Raw genomic sequence first — 16,961 nt, forward strand, 5'->3', positions numbered from 1 at the left:
TTTAATTTTTTCGCGACTAAAAATCTTCGAGCATGAAGTTCTGATAGCGGTCTATTGATTGTTGTTGACTTGTTCCTTCACCAAAAGATGCAATGTGCATAAACATTGAGCTTCCAGGATGATCCTCATCAACACTTTCGAGCATGTATTTCCATGAGCTACCATCTCCGACAGTTGGTTTGTCTGCCGTTTCGATTTGTATCTCTTGTTGATCATCTTCAGATACCTGAGGCTCAGTAACAGAGTATCTTCCGAGAATCGTCGCAATCGATGCGGTCTTCTTTAGTGTCTGCGATATTATGGAAAGGAGAATATCTTTGAGTGGCTGCGATAATCCACGAGTTGTATCAGTTTGTGGAAAACGAGCAATAACATTTCCTTTCTCTTTTGGCCATTCCGTAGACATGTTCTTGTAACGAAGAATGTTGTTTTTGGCTTCGTTAAGTTGCATATCAAATGAACGGATTTTGTTAATAAGGCTTATGGTGTTAAGACCTTGATCAATAGCTTCACGTGCTTGCTTTTGAAGATCTTCAATGTCTAAATTCGCAGGATCTAAGTCCCCATATGTCCTTAATAAATAAAGTATCTTTTCCCTAGAAAGAACATTCGATTCTTCTTTTGTCAAACAACCAGACCTCAAACGCCACCATGACCAAACGCTTCCGATGGCTTGAGAAATGTTCATACGCTTTGGTTGTCCATTAACATATAATCTGACATCACCAGAGCCTGCTGTTTTTGAATGAATTTGATAAAAGAAATCAGCCTGACTACTTATAGAAGCAGCACGGACTTGGAAGCCTGGCTGATGAGTGAGGTATTTTTCTATGTAAACATTAATACCATTACTACAAAGGGTTGTAATAAATTGGTCAGTTAGTGCTTTCACTTTTGCGTTCCCAAAGTCGCATACAAAAACATGAACGAGTGGTTGACGTGGAGTAATTAAATTTGATGGACTTTGAGGATTTGTTATTGAATAATTTTTAGGTTGCTCTTGTGGACTCCTTGGGTTTGTGTTTGGAGGTCCGAAATGAAGTCCTCGAACAGGCCTTTGAACAGTGATATTAATTTGGTTTTGCTTCATTAAATTTTGGAATGCGACCGTTTATCTAAAATCACTTTTGTTTATATTTTTGAAGGAAAAGTTGGACAAAATGAATAAAATCTTGGCTTAACTAATGTTAGAAGGTATTTAAGCTCGAATTTTTTTTAGTAGTTTGATGATTTAATTGTTAAGTAACTCTTTGATAATTATTAAATTTTTCTTTTATTCATGAATCTTAGTTTCCTCAGGTTGTGTTACTTGTTGTTGTGTATCTACAAATGATAGCATAATATCGTTCTGTTTCACGAAATTTTTGATTGAATAATTTTTACTTTCTATTGAAAGCCATTTCTTTTTTAAATCTCTTCCTGTTCTTCCAGTAGGACCAAAAACTGTATGAAAACTTCCAAGAATTTGAGCCCATTTTCCTTTTCCATATTTTTCGACACCTGCTTTTAGTGCTTCGATTTCAACAGATGACCAACGAATTGGAACCCTTTTACCGTCAACTATTTGTCTGTTTTTTTGTTCTATCACGTGTATTACCGGTTCATTCTTATTTAATTGATATTCATTTTTCATATAAATTGAATAGCACTTACATAAATCTTGATGTGTGAAATTTAACCTTGGTAATCTTTGTATAAGCTCATTTAAACTTTCATTTTCTGCTGTTTCCCCCATGGAGTTTTGGCGGGTTTATTAAAAAAAAGCTAAAATTGACTATGTCTGTTTGATTTTACGAAAAACTTTTACTCGAGTTATATTTTATTTATACAAGTAAAAATAGATATTTCCTTCATATTTTATGTTTACGCATTCCAATCATTCATAAAAACATCCATTTTGAATATATATCAATACTTTAATTTTACAATTAAATCATCAAAAAAAAAATATTTTAATATAGTAAAAAGATTATTTTTTATTCAAATGAAATATAATATTTGAACAATTTCAATTTGCTGTTGGCTCTCTCGACAATATCAGTGCCAATATTCCAACCACCATTGATACTGCGGATAGCCCCCACATTCCCACCTGATAAGCCTCGAATGGGTAATGTTTGTAGCTTCCGTAAGTTCCGATTATTCCGGAGCTTATCATTTGGTAGACAGCGCCGCCAACGAAAGGGCCGCAGTTACCACATCCGACGAATGTTCCGGACAAACTCAAATCACAATATTCCTTAAAGATAGCCAAAATAACTCCTTGTGAAGCGGTCGCTCCGACTCCAAAGAAGAAGAATAAGATAATAATAAGGACAACGTGTAATTTCTTTGCAAATGTGAGAACAAGAGTACACACTAATGACAAGATGGCAGCAATTGTGATCACACGTTTGCGGCCAAATTTCTCGCCTAACATGGGAAGGGTCGGAGATCCGACAATGATTGACGCGGAAAGTGTCATAGCGATGAACGATGCAGCATCTGCGCTAATGCCGTGAACATCTTGAAGATATGGAATGCCCCACATGGCTGATGCATCTGTGAAGACGCCTGGTCCAAGGAACATAAAGATTTGGAGAATCCAGAAATCAATATTGATAACAACTTCTTTGAGATTACGGAAAAGTTGGATAACTGTGGTCTTAAATGGAGTCTTCTCTTGGAGTGGAATAGGTGAATAATAACCAAGCTTACGTGGATGTCCTCGGACAAAAATAAATGATAACGTCCCAACAACAACACTGATGATCGCAACGCCATTAAGACACCAACGCCATCCTATGGCATGACCAAGCATTGAAAGTGGGGCTTGAGAGAGAATAGAACCACATCCACCAATTGCAATTAATGAACCTGAAAATATACGGAAGGCTTTGGCTGAAAACCAGTTGGAGGCAATTTTAGTAGTGGGCACAAAGATACCGGAACACCCAAAACCTACAATAAAACGTCCAACACAGGCAAGACCAAGATTTGATGAAAGACCGCAAAGAAGTGAGCCACCAGCAGATAATATATTTGATAGCCCAATCATCATACCAGGCTCTAGAATATCAGAAAATGATCCGATAAATGGTTGCATTAAACCATAAGGCCAAAAATACATTGATGAAAGAATACCAAGTGATGTCTTTGGAACACCAAGATCTTTTGCCATGTCGTCTGCAAGAACGGCTGTTGTAAAACGATGAAAATAAACAAAAACATATGAAATTGCAGCAATAACAACTGCAAGCCATTTCCTGAAATTATACATAAAACCTTCAGCTGGTTTAAGGTCTTTTTCAACAGAGATTAATGACATGTTCATATCCTGGGTTTCGAGAGAGTTCATTTTGTTGCTCTAGGACGATGAAAGATTAAACTATTCAAAAATAGTTTTGACATCACAATATAACTTTTTCAGAATCGTGATGCATCGTTTTTTATCTAATTGTGTAAGAATTGAAATTTGTATTGAGCGTGACTTTTTTGATAAAATTACAACCACCCGCCCTAAACAGAATGAACGAATTATCGTGCAATACATAAATTACGACTTTTTTTGTATTTTGTTGATATACATTCAATGGCTTCAAGCAACTTAACAATTTTATATGAATATTACTAATATTTTGGGTGGGTTGTTCTAAAAATCAATAATATTTAAAGATTTATGTGATCTTTGAGTTGATAATGAGTGTGTTTCCTAGTACAGTTGAGGACTCCTTCATAAAGAATTAAAAACAGAATTTTAGCTTATTGAACCTCAATGCTATATCCTTAATCAGATGCATAAGTGCTGTTAATCAAACAAAACAAACAACACACAGAACAAGTAAATGATTTTTTTACATGAATATATAAATAATTAATAGCATATTAAATGCAACACAAATTCGATAAGATAAATTAAAAATTCTTATTAAGTTGAGTCAACTTTTAATCATGATTACGTTTAATTTAGAAGCACTTGCGGTGGACAATTCCTGGACCGGCTTCGTTGTATTCGTCACGTGTGATAACCATTTGTGGGAATGTGGCAAGGGAGGCAAGGATGGAGCCACCGATCCAAACTGCGTACTTACGTTCTGGTGGGGCGACGACTTTGATCTTCATTGTTGGTGGTGCGAGGCGGACCATTTCCTTCTCCATACGTTCTGGGAGACCTTCGAACATTGTGGTACCACCAGAGAGAACAATGTTAGCGTAGAGATCCTTACGGACATCGATATCGCATGCCATGATGGAGTTGAAGAGGGTTTGGTCGATACCTTCGAATTCGAAGCCATTGAAGTGTGGTTTGAAAAGAAGTTCTGGGCACCTGAAGCGCTCGTTGGCGATGGTGATGACGTTGCCATCTGGAAGTGTGTATGAGATGTCGCATTCGGATGTTGTGGCGGCCTTGTTCATTTCTTCGTCGAAATCAAGTGCAACATATGCGTGCTTCTCCTTGATATCACGAACAATTTCCTTTTCGGCGGATGTTGTGAAGGTGTAACCACGTTCGTTAAGGATCTTTTGGAGGTAGGCTGTGAGATCACGACCGGCGAGGTTGATACGCATGATGGCGTGTGGAAGGGAGTAGCCTTCGTAGATTGGAACTGTGTGGGAAACACCATCACCCTGCATCGAAAACGATACCGGTTGTACGACCTGATGAGTAAAGGGAAAGAACGGCTTGGATACCAACATAGAATGCTGGAACGTTGAATGTTTCGAATTGGAGTTGGATCATCTTTTCACGGTTGGCCTTTGGGTTCATTGGGGCTTCTGTAAGAAGAACTGGGTGTTCAGCTGGGTCAACACGTAATTCGTTGTAGAATGTGTGGTGCCAGATCTTTTCCATATCGTCCCAGTTGGTAACGATACCGTGTTCAATTGGGTACTTAAGGATAAGGATACCTGCCTTAGCGCATGCTTCATCACCAACATATGTATCCTTGTTTTGACCACCTGCGATTGTTTGGACATACTTTGGACGACCAACAATGGATGGGAAAACTGAGCGTGGTGCTTCATCACCAGCGAACCCAGCCTTGCACATACCGGAACCATTATCGATAACTAATGTTTGAACTTCGTCTTCAGCCATTAGGATAAATATGAAGTGATGGCTAAGGTGACGTGACTCATACAAAAAATTGCGGACAAACCGGGCATGCTTGTGCGGCTTTTTTACAACAGTTGGCCGTTAAATTATTGAAAAGCCATCTTTTTTTCTATGCACAACGATGGAATTACAACACTTTTTGTGGAATGATTCATTTTTAGATAATATTAATCTGATTTTCATCATGAATATCAAACCGCTTGACCAAGTATCGCACTTTTTCAATTTGTATGTATGCATACATTGAGCTCAATTTGCTTAACTTTGTACACTCAGTTCAAAACCCCGTTTGCTTTTTCAAATTGAACTCAAAAGCATTCAAAAGTGTTCCAACCGCCTGAATGAAGCTTTAATGAGGGGTGAACGCTCGAAGTGCCTTCAAGTATTCCTGTCATTTTACAAAATAATATTATATACATACAATATGTAATGTATAATATATTTATCATGAGGAGAATTAAAATATAATACTTAGTAAGGCGCTGAATTAAGCACAGAAAGAAAACGATATTAAGTTCTAAATATAGAAAAAATAAATCCATTAAGGCATTATGTAGATTATAATTAAAATTATTCTAGTTTTTTTGCTGTATGTTTTTATAAGGAATTAAGGTAGAATTTACTTAAATTATAATTCCATCTAAGAAGTAATTTTTTACTTGATTAAAATATATGATCTCTTGAAACAATTTGTTATTTGTTATCTATATGTTGTTTCCTCCTTGATGTAATATTATTTGTAATTTTGATGAAAACCAATAAACAAAGACGAATGCCTTTCTTTACTGAATGGGTGTTATAGTCTCTATTAAAACAAAAAAATTTTGCACCCAAAATATTTGCACTTTATATAAATATTAATAATTTTATATTTCAAAATAATATTTGGAAATCATTGAAAATATTTTATACAGCATATAGGATTGCAGTTTCATGGAATCAGATAGAAATCGTTAACGATTTTTTATGGAGATCAAATGATAGAAGATATTGATTTTAAATTGATTTTTTGCTATTTTTATAATCGGATTTTGATAAAAATATTTTTGACATTGCAAAAATGCTGTGTTACAGGTGTTATTTTATCAGCAAAAATCATATGATGGTGCTTTAACAGAGTTTATTTTTCTGGTGTTAATTAAGTGATTATTTAAAATGAAATGAAAAATGAATGATTTGTCCAATGAATATTCATTCATTTTCACAAACTCACTTTTCAAGTAAATTTTTTGAGTTTTTTTCTTTATTTAAAATAAACGGTTTTCATTGAAAACTCATCTAAGAAATCCAAGAAAAATGGGGACAAACCAAAGCAGGGGCACAACAAACGTAGCCCCTCGTCCTCAAATTTTAGGGTTGCGTTCCTCTGAAGACAACCCATACCAAATTCAAGATGATGCAGAACATAATAATCTATTTGTTGGTGGTAAGTTATTAATTAAATCTGCTTTTGCTGGAATATGGTCGATGAAGGATTCTCCATCCAAGCTTTGTCCCCTTCCACGCATTGGTCATTTCACTGCTGTTGATGAAGATAATAATTTTGTTTATATTGGTTATGGAGTTTCATCAAAAAGCGAATTACTTAATGATGTATGGAAATTCAATTTATCCACTTTCGAATGGACGCAACTCAATCTCACTGGAAACATTGCAACACCTCGTTGTGGGTCACGAGCCGTATATTCAGATGGGAAAATTTATATTTTTGGAGGGTTTAAAGATCCTGAATACTATGGTGATCTTCATGTCATTGATACAAATACAAATGAAGTTTTATTCCCAGTTTGTCGAGGCTTCATTCCACCCCCACGCTCGACCCCAATTATGGGGATCTACAACAACAAGCTTTACGTTTTGAGTGGTTTCTATCATACATGCGATAGGAACATCAACATACTGGATCTTTTGTCTTTCACATGGACAACAATTGATTCCGGCATTTCAGCACGTACAGCGGCTCCTTCTGTTATTTATCAAAGTCAGTTATTCTCATATGGAGGATCACAGATTGGAGGAGTTTTTTCTCTTGACCTAGAGACGAACAAATGCGACATGCTTGAAACTCGTGGTCCATGTCCGCCCATCACTACAATGAATGCGGCCATGGTTCTTGTTGAAAATTACGTTTTTTTCATCGGCGGGAAACGGGGTGCCCAATACACTTTTGTTTACACCTATGACATCAAGAAGCAATGGTGGTTTGTATTTCATATAGAACCAGATGGAATAACACTTTCGTTCCAAGATGGATATTTAAATAGTCATGGGCTATTTATGGTGCCATGTTATCATTCGTTTTCTGCTTGTTACATTAAGCAGAAAAGAGAAATTTTGATGTTCTTGGGTTCGCAAATGATCGATCCGCCACCGCTGTTCTCTATTGATATTGGCGATGCTATGTCATTCATACATTTAAGAGATGACATGTATGATGCACTGATGGCATTCGTAACACCTAAAAAGTCTCCGGAACTTAATGATTGTGATCAATATAACGATGCGTAAAATGTATACGTTGAACTTAATTAAAATGTGAATTTATAACTAAAAATAAAGTTATGTTTCTTACAAAGAATTCTTGACTAGGGATTTAAAAATGGGGAAGCTTCTGACCCCAAAAATTATGAATTAAAGCACCAGCAAAGCCTTTGAACAGAATATTTTTACACTTTTTTAAAAGATTTAATGCTGTGTTTTGAAAGAAATTTAATCGTTTTGGACGATTAATACCAATTTAAATTTATTTTTTCAATTGAAAATCGTTTTTTAAATAGGGGAAAAAGAAAAACATGAATATTTTCGTTAAATATCAAGACTTAATGAGTCTTTCATTTAATGAAAGTATACATTTGGTTCAACCAACAACAATAATAATAAGACCAAGATCCATATATTCAAATCAATTTTATTCATGAATGTTGTGTAACCATTTGCATGTTTCTATAAAAATTTAATAAAACAAATGTTTATTCATAACGTTAAATTGGGATTCGATTTCCATATGTTTCTATAAAATAAATTTGTAATAAATTAGCAAGTAAGAAACAGAAGATAAATAATATAATTTTGAAATTTTGTTTATTTAATGATCTATTTAGCTTCTATTTTAAATAATAAAAGTTTATTCAAAAGTTAATTTGAAATATCTAATTATTTTGGTAAACTTTAGCTTTGCTTGCTATTAATTCTTCTCGTTCACGAATCAATTCAACTATTTCAGTATGACCATTTTCAGATGCACTCATAAATGCTGTTTGAAATAATTTAAATAATTTCCAAATATTATTTTGAAACATAAAATTATTAAGATAAATTTTATATAAAACAATCAAATACCTTTAGCACTAATATCAATTCCTTCTTTTCCTATTATGTATTTAACAAGTACAATGTTTCACGATTCTGATGAGAAAACTAAAATACTTTTTGGGATTTTATAATTTATAAGAAAATGTTTTCCAAGAAATATATTTCCAACTGCATATTTACCTGTGTTTTCTACTTTTGCACCATTCATAAGTAAATATTTAAAGCATTTAACTGATCCAAAAAATGCTGTATAATCAATTAATGTAACTTTTTCTTGATTAATAAATTCACATCTTTCATAAAGTGATGGTTCAATTGTTTGATTAAAATCAAAATCATTTTGTGATGATATTTTTTGAAGTTTTTCTATTTCATCATTTAGGATTAACTCCTTCTTCAATTTATTGCTTATGAAGTTCCCAATCGTTTGATGAAAGTTCTTCATAGTTCTCTTCTGGTATGATCATATATCCATCTGCAATTAATTTTTTGATTTTTTCTTCAGGTAAATAATGCACAAAATATAAATTATGACGTATTTTAAGTTTTTTTGATTCTAGCATTTTGTGTTTAATCATATTTTCAAGAAGATAATTTGATTCTTGTGTTTTCATGTCAAGAAGAAGACGAGAAAATACATCAAAAAAATTTATTTTACTTTTATTTTTATCATCAAATGTATCGAATTCCTTTAAAAAATGAAAAAACGTATCAAAATCATTAATTTTTGTAACAAATAATGTGTGCGCCATTTGGCTGATAATTGTATTAAAAGATAATGGATAAATTTTCGAATTTTTTTTCAATATAATACTTGATTTAGTAAAATTTTCTTTACCGAAGCTAAAAACTATGTGCTTAATGGATACAAGTAGTTCCCATTCACTTAGTATAAATTTTCTTCATCAAGATTTTCCTGAAAAGGAAATAGCCGTCATTTCCATTCAATCCAGTTCCGGTTAGAAGGGGCACCCTGTACCACTTGGAATAATGTTAGATTTGATACAATAAAGAAAATAAAATTGTACATAAACCCTATGTGAAATATGTGATTAAGATGATATGATTTTTTTTTAAATGCATTTCCCATAAAAAACATGTTGCAATTAGATCCTATCGTCTTTTTGATTGTGTTGAATTCGAAAAAGTGCCAGATTCATCTAACGGTCTCTCTAACTGAAATTCATGGTGTGAAAACAAATCATGGAAAACGACATTATACCACCAGACAATCATGAACCTTCTGAAACAAGTACACAAGAAAACTCACAACATTCAATTGAATCAGATAATTCTTACCAAGAGCCAACAACCGAAAATAATTCTCAGCTGAGCAATGCTAGTGCACGAAATAATGACTTACAATTTGTTGATCCAATTACAGGAATTCCGATTTCAGAAGAAGATCTTTCAAATCGAGAAGCGGAACTTGCAAGGCGAGAACAAGAAATTGAAAAATTAGAACAGCAACTCCGAGATGGTACCATAAGCAGCCGACCTAAAAATATTCCACCTTTTTTCCCATTATGGTCATATTATCCAGATGATGATCTTCCATCCAGTAAGGTAAAAATTGCCAAACAAATATTTATTATCTACTGCATCTGTGGCGTTGTTTATCTTATCAACTTAATTGGTGCAATTTCATGTTTTGATTCAGATACTTCAAAACACACAACATCTCCTGCCACCAAATTGGTTCTTTCCATTATTTACCTCTTTGTCTTTGTTCCTTTGTCATTCGAGTGTTCCTACTTTGTCTTATATGATTCTCTCATATCTGGTAAAGGGCTTCGATTCTTCTGGTTCATGGTTACATACTTCATATGGTTTGCTGTTTTGGTGATAAATTTAATTGGATTAGATGGTGGAGGTTCTGTCGGATTTATTCAAATGGTCAATTTGTTCGGAAGTAAAACGAAAGCTGCTGCAATTTTTGGGCTATTTTTTTGTTTGCTTGGGATAGCGGAAGCAGCAGGAATGGTGTATACGTTTATAAAACTTATAAAGATATACAAGTCAGAAGGATTAATGGGAAAAGCACTAGATGATGCTTCTACGTTAGCAATGCAAATGAAAATTGATAGTGGAAGTCCGGTTTCGCAAGAAGAATATGTTGTTGGATCTCAAACTTATGAACCAATGAACTAAATAAATTATACTATGTGCCAATGAATATTTTTAATTTCTCATCAAAGTGCTGGCTTATTTAGTGTTAGAAGGATTACAGTATTTTTGAAGCTAAAATTTTAGCATCACAACGGTTATTTATTGAAAACACAAAAAACCGACAGTTGTAAACGATTGTCATAATGAATGTTTCGATGGAAAATAATCGTAAACGATAATTTAAATTCAATTTTTTTAAAGGTTTATATGTGGCGAAATACCCTTTGAATTTTTCTGGTATGAAATTTCATTATTTATTATGTCGAAGCATCCTAAGGTTGATCCTAGTTTGATTCGCATGGTTGAGCCATGCGTCTATGAAATACCAATTGGTTTTGTTCCAAACATGCGCGTACCAGGAAAATTCTATGCAACACCTGATATGGCAGAATTAGCATTTAGCGAGCTCCAAAATTGGATTGATAACCCTAATACTGGCCTTCCATCTATTATTCAAATTGCTTATGTTGCTACACTTCCAGGCATTTCCCAAGCCTCCATTGGTATGCCTGATATGCATTCAGGATATGGCTTTTCAATTGGAGGTGTTGCTGCCTTTGATACCAGTGATCCCAATAGCATTATCTCACCTGGTGGTGTTGGTTATGATATCAATTGTGGTGTTCGTTGTCTTACAACCAATCTTACTCTTCCTGAGATTGAGCCTGTCCGAAAGCAACTTATTGATTCCATTAATCGTAACATTCCTACTGGTGTTGGAGGAAAGCGCAAGAAGTTTATTACCAAATCAGACATTCCAGATATTCTTACAAATGGTGCCAAATGGGCTGTTGATCATGGTTATGGTGTTCCCGAAGATTTAGCCAATTGCGAAGAAGGGGGATGTGTTTCATATGCAGATGCAAGTTTAATATCCGAACGAGCCATTCTCCGTGGCATGGACCAAGTTGGTACATTAGGTTCTGGAAATCACTATGTTGAAGTCCAAGTTGTCGACGAAATCTTCAACGAAGAAGCCGCAAATGTCATGGGCTTATTCAAAGGGCAAGTTGTTGTAATGATTCACACTGGTTCTCGCGGCTTGGGTTACCAAGTTGCCGATGAGTTCATCAAGGAAATGGAAAAGAACTATAAAGACGATTTACCCGATCGCCAATTATGTAGTGCGCCACTTAACAGTGAGCTTGGGCAACGTTATTTGCACTCTATGGGCGCTGCAGCTAACTTTGCGTGGTGTAATCGCCAAGTCATTATGCATTTTGTTCGCGATTCATTTAAGCGCGTCATGAAACGGGATGACTTAGAAATGCATTTGATTTATGACGTTGCACATAACATCGCAAAAATCGAGAAACATGTCGTCGATGGAGTCGAAAAGGAATTTGTTGTGCACCGAAAAGGCGCAACAAGAGCATTCGGCCCGGGCCGAGAAGAAATCCCCGAAAAGTACCGCGCGATTGGACAGCCAGTTCTAGTTGGCGGGTCACTCGGCACAGCTTCTTACATATTGTTGGGTACCGACGCTGACAAGAATAAGTCATTCGGGTCGACTTGCCATGGCGCTGGAAGGACGATGTCAAGGTCGAAGGCATTGCGAGAGATTACTTCCCAAAAGATAAAGGGAGAGCTCAAGGAAAAGGGAATAGAGGTCAGAGCAGCAAACAATAAGACAGTGATCGAAGAGGCGCCGGAAAATTATAAAGATATAGAGCAGGTGGTCGAGGCATGCCAAATAGTAGGCGTGTCTTCAAAGGTCGCAAGGTTAGTGCCGATTGGAGTCATTAAGGGATGATAATGATTTTGATCTTATTGTTTATTGAATCAATATAAATATTTAACTCGAAATAAACAATAAATAATTTTATGTTTTTATTTACATTTTAAGTTTTGCTTTCGTGATTTATGAAGTACGCGGTGCCGAAGTTCCGGCCCACCAAAAAAATATTTATTCTCAATGATTATTAAGCACCTAATGAAGTTTTTGATAAATGCGTCGAAAATAATTTAAAGCTTTTCAAATATGAAATCGTCAAATATACATATAATTTTATTTGTTTATCATACCATATGAATTTATCTCGTAATTAGTTTGGAATATTCAACCATTTTCCACTTTCGTACGCCGATCAACCTTCTCCGTTATTTTTTAAATTCGATGTCATTAAGAGAAGTGTTTTAGGATGGCATTTAGGAGACTACTTTTTTTTTATGGAAAATATTCTGTAGAGAAAAGGTTGTTATTACAGTATTACCCTAATTTTATCAAATTTATTAAAAATATACATTCCGCTTAATAATAAATCATTACAACTTAGGTTAATAAAATTATATGCTATTATTGAAGGCCTCAAAAAAGAGACGAAATTCAAAAATCGCAGTATTTATTTTTTGATAAATTAATTGATACGAAATTTCTTGCACACAATAATATCAAAAGAACAATTTTTGAGCACTTTTCTGACCATAAAAATATAAATATCTCAATAAAGAATTAAAATTATAAAAAATAATATGTTTTTTTTAAAAATTTAGTTTATTTTTATATTATAGCTAGAAAAAATGGCCACTGCCCCTTCATAAAACTTTTTAATATAGAATTCAAAAAAAAGTGAGAAAAAAATGAAAAAAATTATCCTTTAAATTTCAAGAATTACCATTTTAAAAATAAAATATACATCAAAAATAATTAAGATTGGTCTCAAATAATACTTATTTTGAAAAAATTGATTTAAAAATTTTCATTTTGATCTGATTATTTTCCCCTCAATTTGAAAGCATACTTTTATTCATGTGATGATAAAGATCTAATAAAAATCAAAAAATTCACCAGAATATGTTTGTTTTCAGTTTGATTACTCTAAAGATTCAAAAAAAGCAAGCTATTGGCTTTAATATGTCATTCTCACCAACCTTGGAAAATCACAAAATTCCTTAGGGCTTATCAAATATATGTATAAAAAAAATTAAATTCATATTATTTTTTTTAATACTTGGTTTCTAAACATAAGCATCTAATATATGTAAACAAAATCTTTATATTAAATTTAAGAAGAAAGTATTTGATTTTATTTCAAAAAAAATTGTCATTTATTATTTCATGAAGTATAGTAAATGATTGGTTAAAGTATGGTTCTATTATTAATTGAAATAACATGTAAAAATGAAATTATTTTATTTAAATATTTTACTTATATAATGGGCTTTTCATTGTTTAAAGTTAAATCGGATCAGATGAAAAACATCTTTGCTTTATTTGGCAAATTCTCCATCTTTGAACTTTTTTTTTTTCAAAGTTTAAGTTATCATATAACCAATCCATGCATCCTTCGTAGTCTTTGTGGTACATTTTTGCATCTGATGGAAATGTATTATCTAGATGAAGTACTAATCCCAATAAACCGGGAGTGTGGCCAGGCAAAGTGGCCACTTCGACCAGGGAATAATTCTTTGTTCACATAATTAATTTCTTTTCGAACTTGGAAAATTTGATCTCTAATATACCAACCATGCATGGTTGTATAATGTTTGTACAAACATTGTTTATTTAATACGTAACATACACAGGGTTCTCGGGGTATATTTGATTCAGCAAGCTTTCGCCTGCCTCTCTCAGCTCTCCATCGTCACTCGCGCGAAGCATCTCGAGCCATTCGATGAATTCGCTGTTTTCGCTGAGGAACAGTCTCAATTTATCGATTATGTCCGGCTTTCCGTTTGCGAATCCCTTTCTTATGATTCGGAGTGCCCATCTAATGTCTATTTCATCAATGATGTTGACACTGTCAACAATGATTGTGTAACATCCTTGCTGATAAAGACACCAATATAACATTGGCGATGCTAAAGCCATCGATATGATACAAAAATGAACAACTGACTTAAGTAATCCTGCATTAGAATTATTATAAAAAATGTCAATGATGTCAATGGTAAGTTGTGCATCATATATCATGCCAATGGCCTCTGGAATGTAAAATGAAAGGTCAGAAAGTAAATCTATCGCTTTAGAAATCAGAAGATCTTGATATTCATCATTGAGGAAAAAATGAACAAACTCAATGACCTGATTATCAAGTAAGTATCGAGCTGATTCTTCGTTGAAGTTGCATATAAAAATTAACATATCAAATAATGATAATAAATAATCTTCATTGTTCGTTTGTAACTCAATAAATGGTTTTAGCATATCAAAGTGTAAAAAAGCTAAAACAAAATTGTCATTAGAGCCTAATAAGTGTAGAAAAGAACGAATAATATTGAAGCAACTTTGATCGTCACTCAGATAATTGAGAAGCTGTTGAAAAAGTGTAAATATTTTTTGACCGTTAACTTGTTCATATTCGATTTTTTTGTTAACCAAGGAAAAGCAAAGACGTGCAAGAACATATGGAGGTGTTTCTGTCTCGAACATACTTTGAATATGTTCAATGTACCCATTCTCAATCAAAATTGAGCGATATTTTCCATTTGAAGATGATAATAAGTAAAACAAGGAAAGAAGTTCTGGTGAATAATTTTGAAACATAAAATCAAGAAAACCATTTTCTACAAGTGTATCTTGCATTACTGACTCGAATTTAATAATATTTTTTAATACATTTATTGTTTTTTGTTTAATTGGATCATCATAGTTTTGTAATAAATTCATTAAGCGAATCAAGATTTTATCTTCAAACATATATTCGATGGTTTTAAATGTTTCGATAAACCAATCAAGTGACTCTTCGATTATTTGAAGATCTTCTGAAAAGAGCATTTCAGTATATTCTCCAAGATTATCAACTATGTACTCGAATAGTTCTGTTTGTTCATCGTCTGTTGGAAGTTTTCTGTTTTTATCGACAGGATTTTTTTTGTAAGCAGCATCCATTCCAACCTAATTGAATAACTTTGTTTGCTTTAGGTTTTCCAAAAGTGGCATTGTTCATAAACCCAGATTTCTTAGAAACCAACATTCAAAAATTCAATGCATTTGTCCGGCCATTGCATTGAAATATACGGTTTTGTTTGGTCTTTCCCAACAAGGCTTCCAGACGAATTTTGACCCTAACGATCCGTCTTTCGTCCGGATTCTTGAGCTTCGCACTGAAGAAAGGCGGCTTGAGAACCAAAGGGAAACATATGAATTAATAAAAGAAGAAGATACTTATAATGTTGCTCTTCATTATCCAACACACTATTTCATCGAAGCAGGAGAAGAGTTAAACCACGATTCTATATCACGTGTTTTCGATCCTGAAAAAATTGCTCCAAATCAATTATCTTATGCAACCTCAGATGTTATCAAGTTAACACAAGTCCATGATATTTTAAAAGCAACCAAGGAAGAGTATACAGAAAGCATAAAGAAAAATGAAGAATTATCAGAACAATATTCAACATTTTTTAAAACAGTATTTTCTGAAAAATAAACTCAAAAGCATTGAAGGAAAAAATCTTATTCGTATGTTTTTCACATAGTGCAGTAATAATTTTGTACTTACCAACACTATATCAAAAAATATATTCCAACATGTGAATGCCTTCGATATTCACTCTTTCTTTTCGCTCAAAGGCAGTGGCTTTACAAAACTTATCACAGCTGATCATCCCTTTCAAAACCCCGGCCACGCCATTGACACAGTTTTACTCACAATTCACCCATGCCCTCATTCAAAATTGTCCATTCAAAATTCAGACGAAGCCAACCATGCATCGACTTTTTGATAGAGTGGGTAAAAAATTGAATGGCGACGGTTTTTTGCGTTTTGGCCGTGTGTTTTATGGGTTTTCATATCATTTATCCTAAAGACAGATGGGAAAAACATACATTATTGGAGTCGCTGGAGGAACAGCATCCGGCAAAACAACAATTGTCGAGAAGATCAAAAAGGTATTCCAAAATGACATCGAAGTTCTTAACCATGATTGTTATTATCTTGCGCATAATGACATGCCTCTTGAAGAGAGAAAGAAACTTAACTATGATCATCCGAATTCATTTGATACCGAAAGATTCATAAAAGATATCAAAGAATTGAAAAGTGGTAAAATTATCCAAAGGCCTGTATATGACTATTGCATTCATAATCGCTCGTCCGAAACTGTAACAGTTTGTCCGAAGCGAGTGATAATCGTCGAAGGAATTCTTGTTCTTGAAAATCCGAAACTTCGCGATCTAATGGACATAAAGATATTCGTCGACACCGACGCTGACATCAGACTGATGAGGAGAATCAGTCGTGACATGAAAGAGCGAAATCGTAGTCTCGATTCGATCATCTCACAATACTCGGAAACTGTGAAGCCAATGCACGAACAGTTTGTGGAGCCAACAAAGAAGTACGCAGACATTATCATCCCAAGAGGAGGACACAACAAGCCTGCAATCAGCTTGATGATTCAGCATATCAAAAATGTAATAGAAAATGATACAAATCAATAA

The 16,961-nt window shown here is 33.9% G+C and overlaps 9 protein-coding genes across 9 annotated transcripts; 4 read left to right on the forward strand and 5 right to left on the reverse strand.

Annotated features, from left to right (window-relative positions):
• Window positions 1–16: 16 nt before the first annotated feature.
• Window positions 17–1,090, reverse strand: GO595_009952 (uncharacterized protein; the record flags this gene model as incomplete). Its single annotated transcript, XM_067923694.1, has 1 exon — window positions 17–1,090. The coding sequence occupies one exon, from the start codon at window positions 1,088–1,090 to the stop codon at window positions 17–19; it is 1,074 nt and encodes a 357-aa protein (XP_067769901.1).
• A 918-nt stretch (window positions 1,091–2,008) lies between these two features.
• GO595_009953 (major facilitator superfamily transporter) lies at window positions 2,009–3,337 on the reverse strand (the record flags this gene model as incomplete). The annotated part of the gene is made up of 1 exon (XM_067923695.1): window positions 2,009–3,337. The coding sequence occupies one exon, from the start codon at window positions 3,335–3,337 to the stop codon at window positions 2,009–2,011; it is 1,329 nt and encodes a 442-aa protein (XP_067769902.1).
• A 608-nt stretch (window positions 3,338–3,945) lies between these two features.
• GO595_009954 (actin) lies at window positions 3,946–4,548 on the reverse strand (the record flags this gene model as incomplete). Its single annotated transcript, XM_067923696.1, has 1 exon — window positions 3,946–4,548. One exon carries the CDS (start codon window positions 4,546–4,548, stop codon window positions 3,946–3,948), a length of 603 nt encoding a protein of 200 aa, XP_067769903.1.
• Window positions 4,549–4,603: 55 nt separating this feature from the next.
• On the reverse strand, window positions 4,604–5,077 carry GO595_009955 (actin; the record flags this gene model as incomplete). Its single annotated transcript, XM_067923697.1, has 1 exon — window positions 4,604–5,077. One exon carries the CDS (start codon window positions 5,075–5,077, stop codon window positions 4,604–4,606), a length of 474 nt encoding a protein of 157 aa, XP_067769904.1.
• A 1,314-nt stretch (window positions 5,078–6,391) lies between these two features.
• GO595_009956 (Kelch motif family protein) lies at window positions 6,392–7,603 on the forward strand (the record flags this gene model as incomplete). The annotated part of the gene is made up of 1 exon (XM_067923698.1): window positions 6,392–7,603. One exon carries the CDS (start codon window positions 6,392–6,394, stop codon window positions 7,601–7,603), a length of 1,212 nt encoding a protein of 403 aa, XP_067769905.1.
• Window positions 7,604–9,610: 2,007 nt separating this feature from the next.
• GO595_009957 (secretory carrier-associated membrane protein 1) lies at window positions 9,611–10,558 on the forward strand (the record flags this gene model as incomplete). Its single annotated transcript, XM_067923700.1, has 1 exon — window positions 9,611–10,558. One exon carries the CDS (start codon window positions 9,611–9,613, stop codon window positions 10,556–10,558), a length of 948 nt encoding a protein of 315 aa, XP_067769906.1.
• A 277-nt stretch (window positions 10,559–10,835) lies between these two features.
• GO595_009958 (RtcB family protein) lies at window positions 10,836–12,329 on the forward strand (the record flags this gene model as incomplete). Its single annotated transcript, XM_067923701.1, has 1 exon — window positions 10,836–12,329. The coding sequence occupies one exon, from the start codon at window positions 10,836–10,838 to the stop codon at window positions 12,327–12,329; it is 1,494 nt and encodes a 497-aa protein (XP_067769907.1).
• Window positions 12,330–14,081: 1,752 nt separating this feature from the next.
• Window positions 14,082–15,407, reverse strand: GO595_009959 (uncharacterized protein; the record flags this gene model as incomplete). Its single annotated transcript, XM_067923702.1, has 1 exon — window positions 14,082–15,407. The coding sequence occupies one exon, from the start codon at window positions 15,405–15,407 to the stop codon at window positions 14,082–14,084; it is 1,326 nt and encodes a 441-aa protein (XP_067769908.1).
• A 924-nt stretch (window positions 15,408–16,331) lies between these two features.
• GO595_009960 (uridine kinase) lies at window positions 16,332–16,961 on the forward strand (the record flags this gene model as incomplete). Its single annotated transcript, XM_067923703.1, has 1 exon — window positions 16,332–16,961. One exon carries the CDS (start codon window positions 16,332–16,334, stop codon window positions 16,959–16,961), a length of 630 nt encoding a protein of 209 aa, XP_067769909.1.

This window comes from Histomonas meleagridis (assembly GCF_020186115.1).
Source record: "Histomonas meleagridis strain 2922-C6/04-10x chromosome Unknown scaffold_143, whole genome shotgun sequence".
NCBI lineage: Eukaryota > Parabasalia > Tritrichomonadida > Dientamoebidae > Histomonas > Histomonas meleagridis.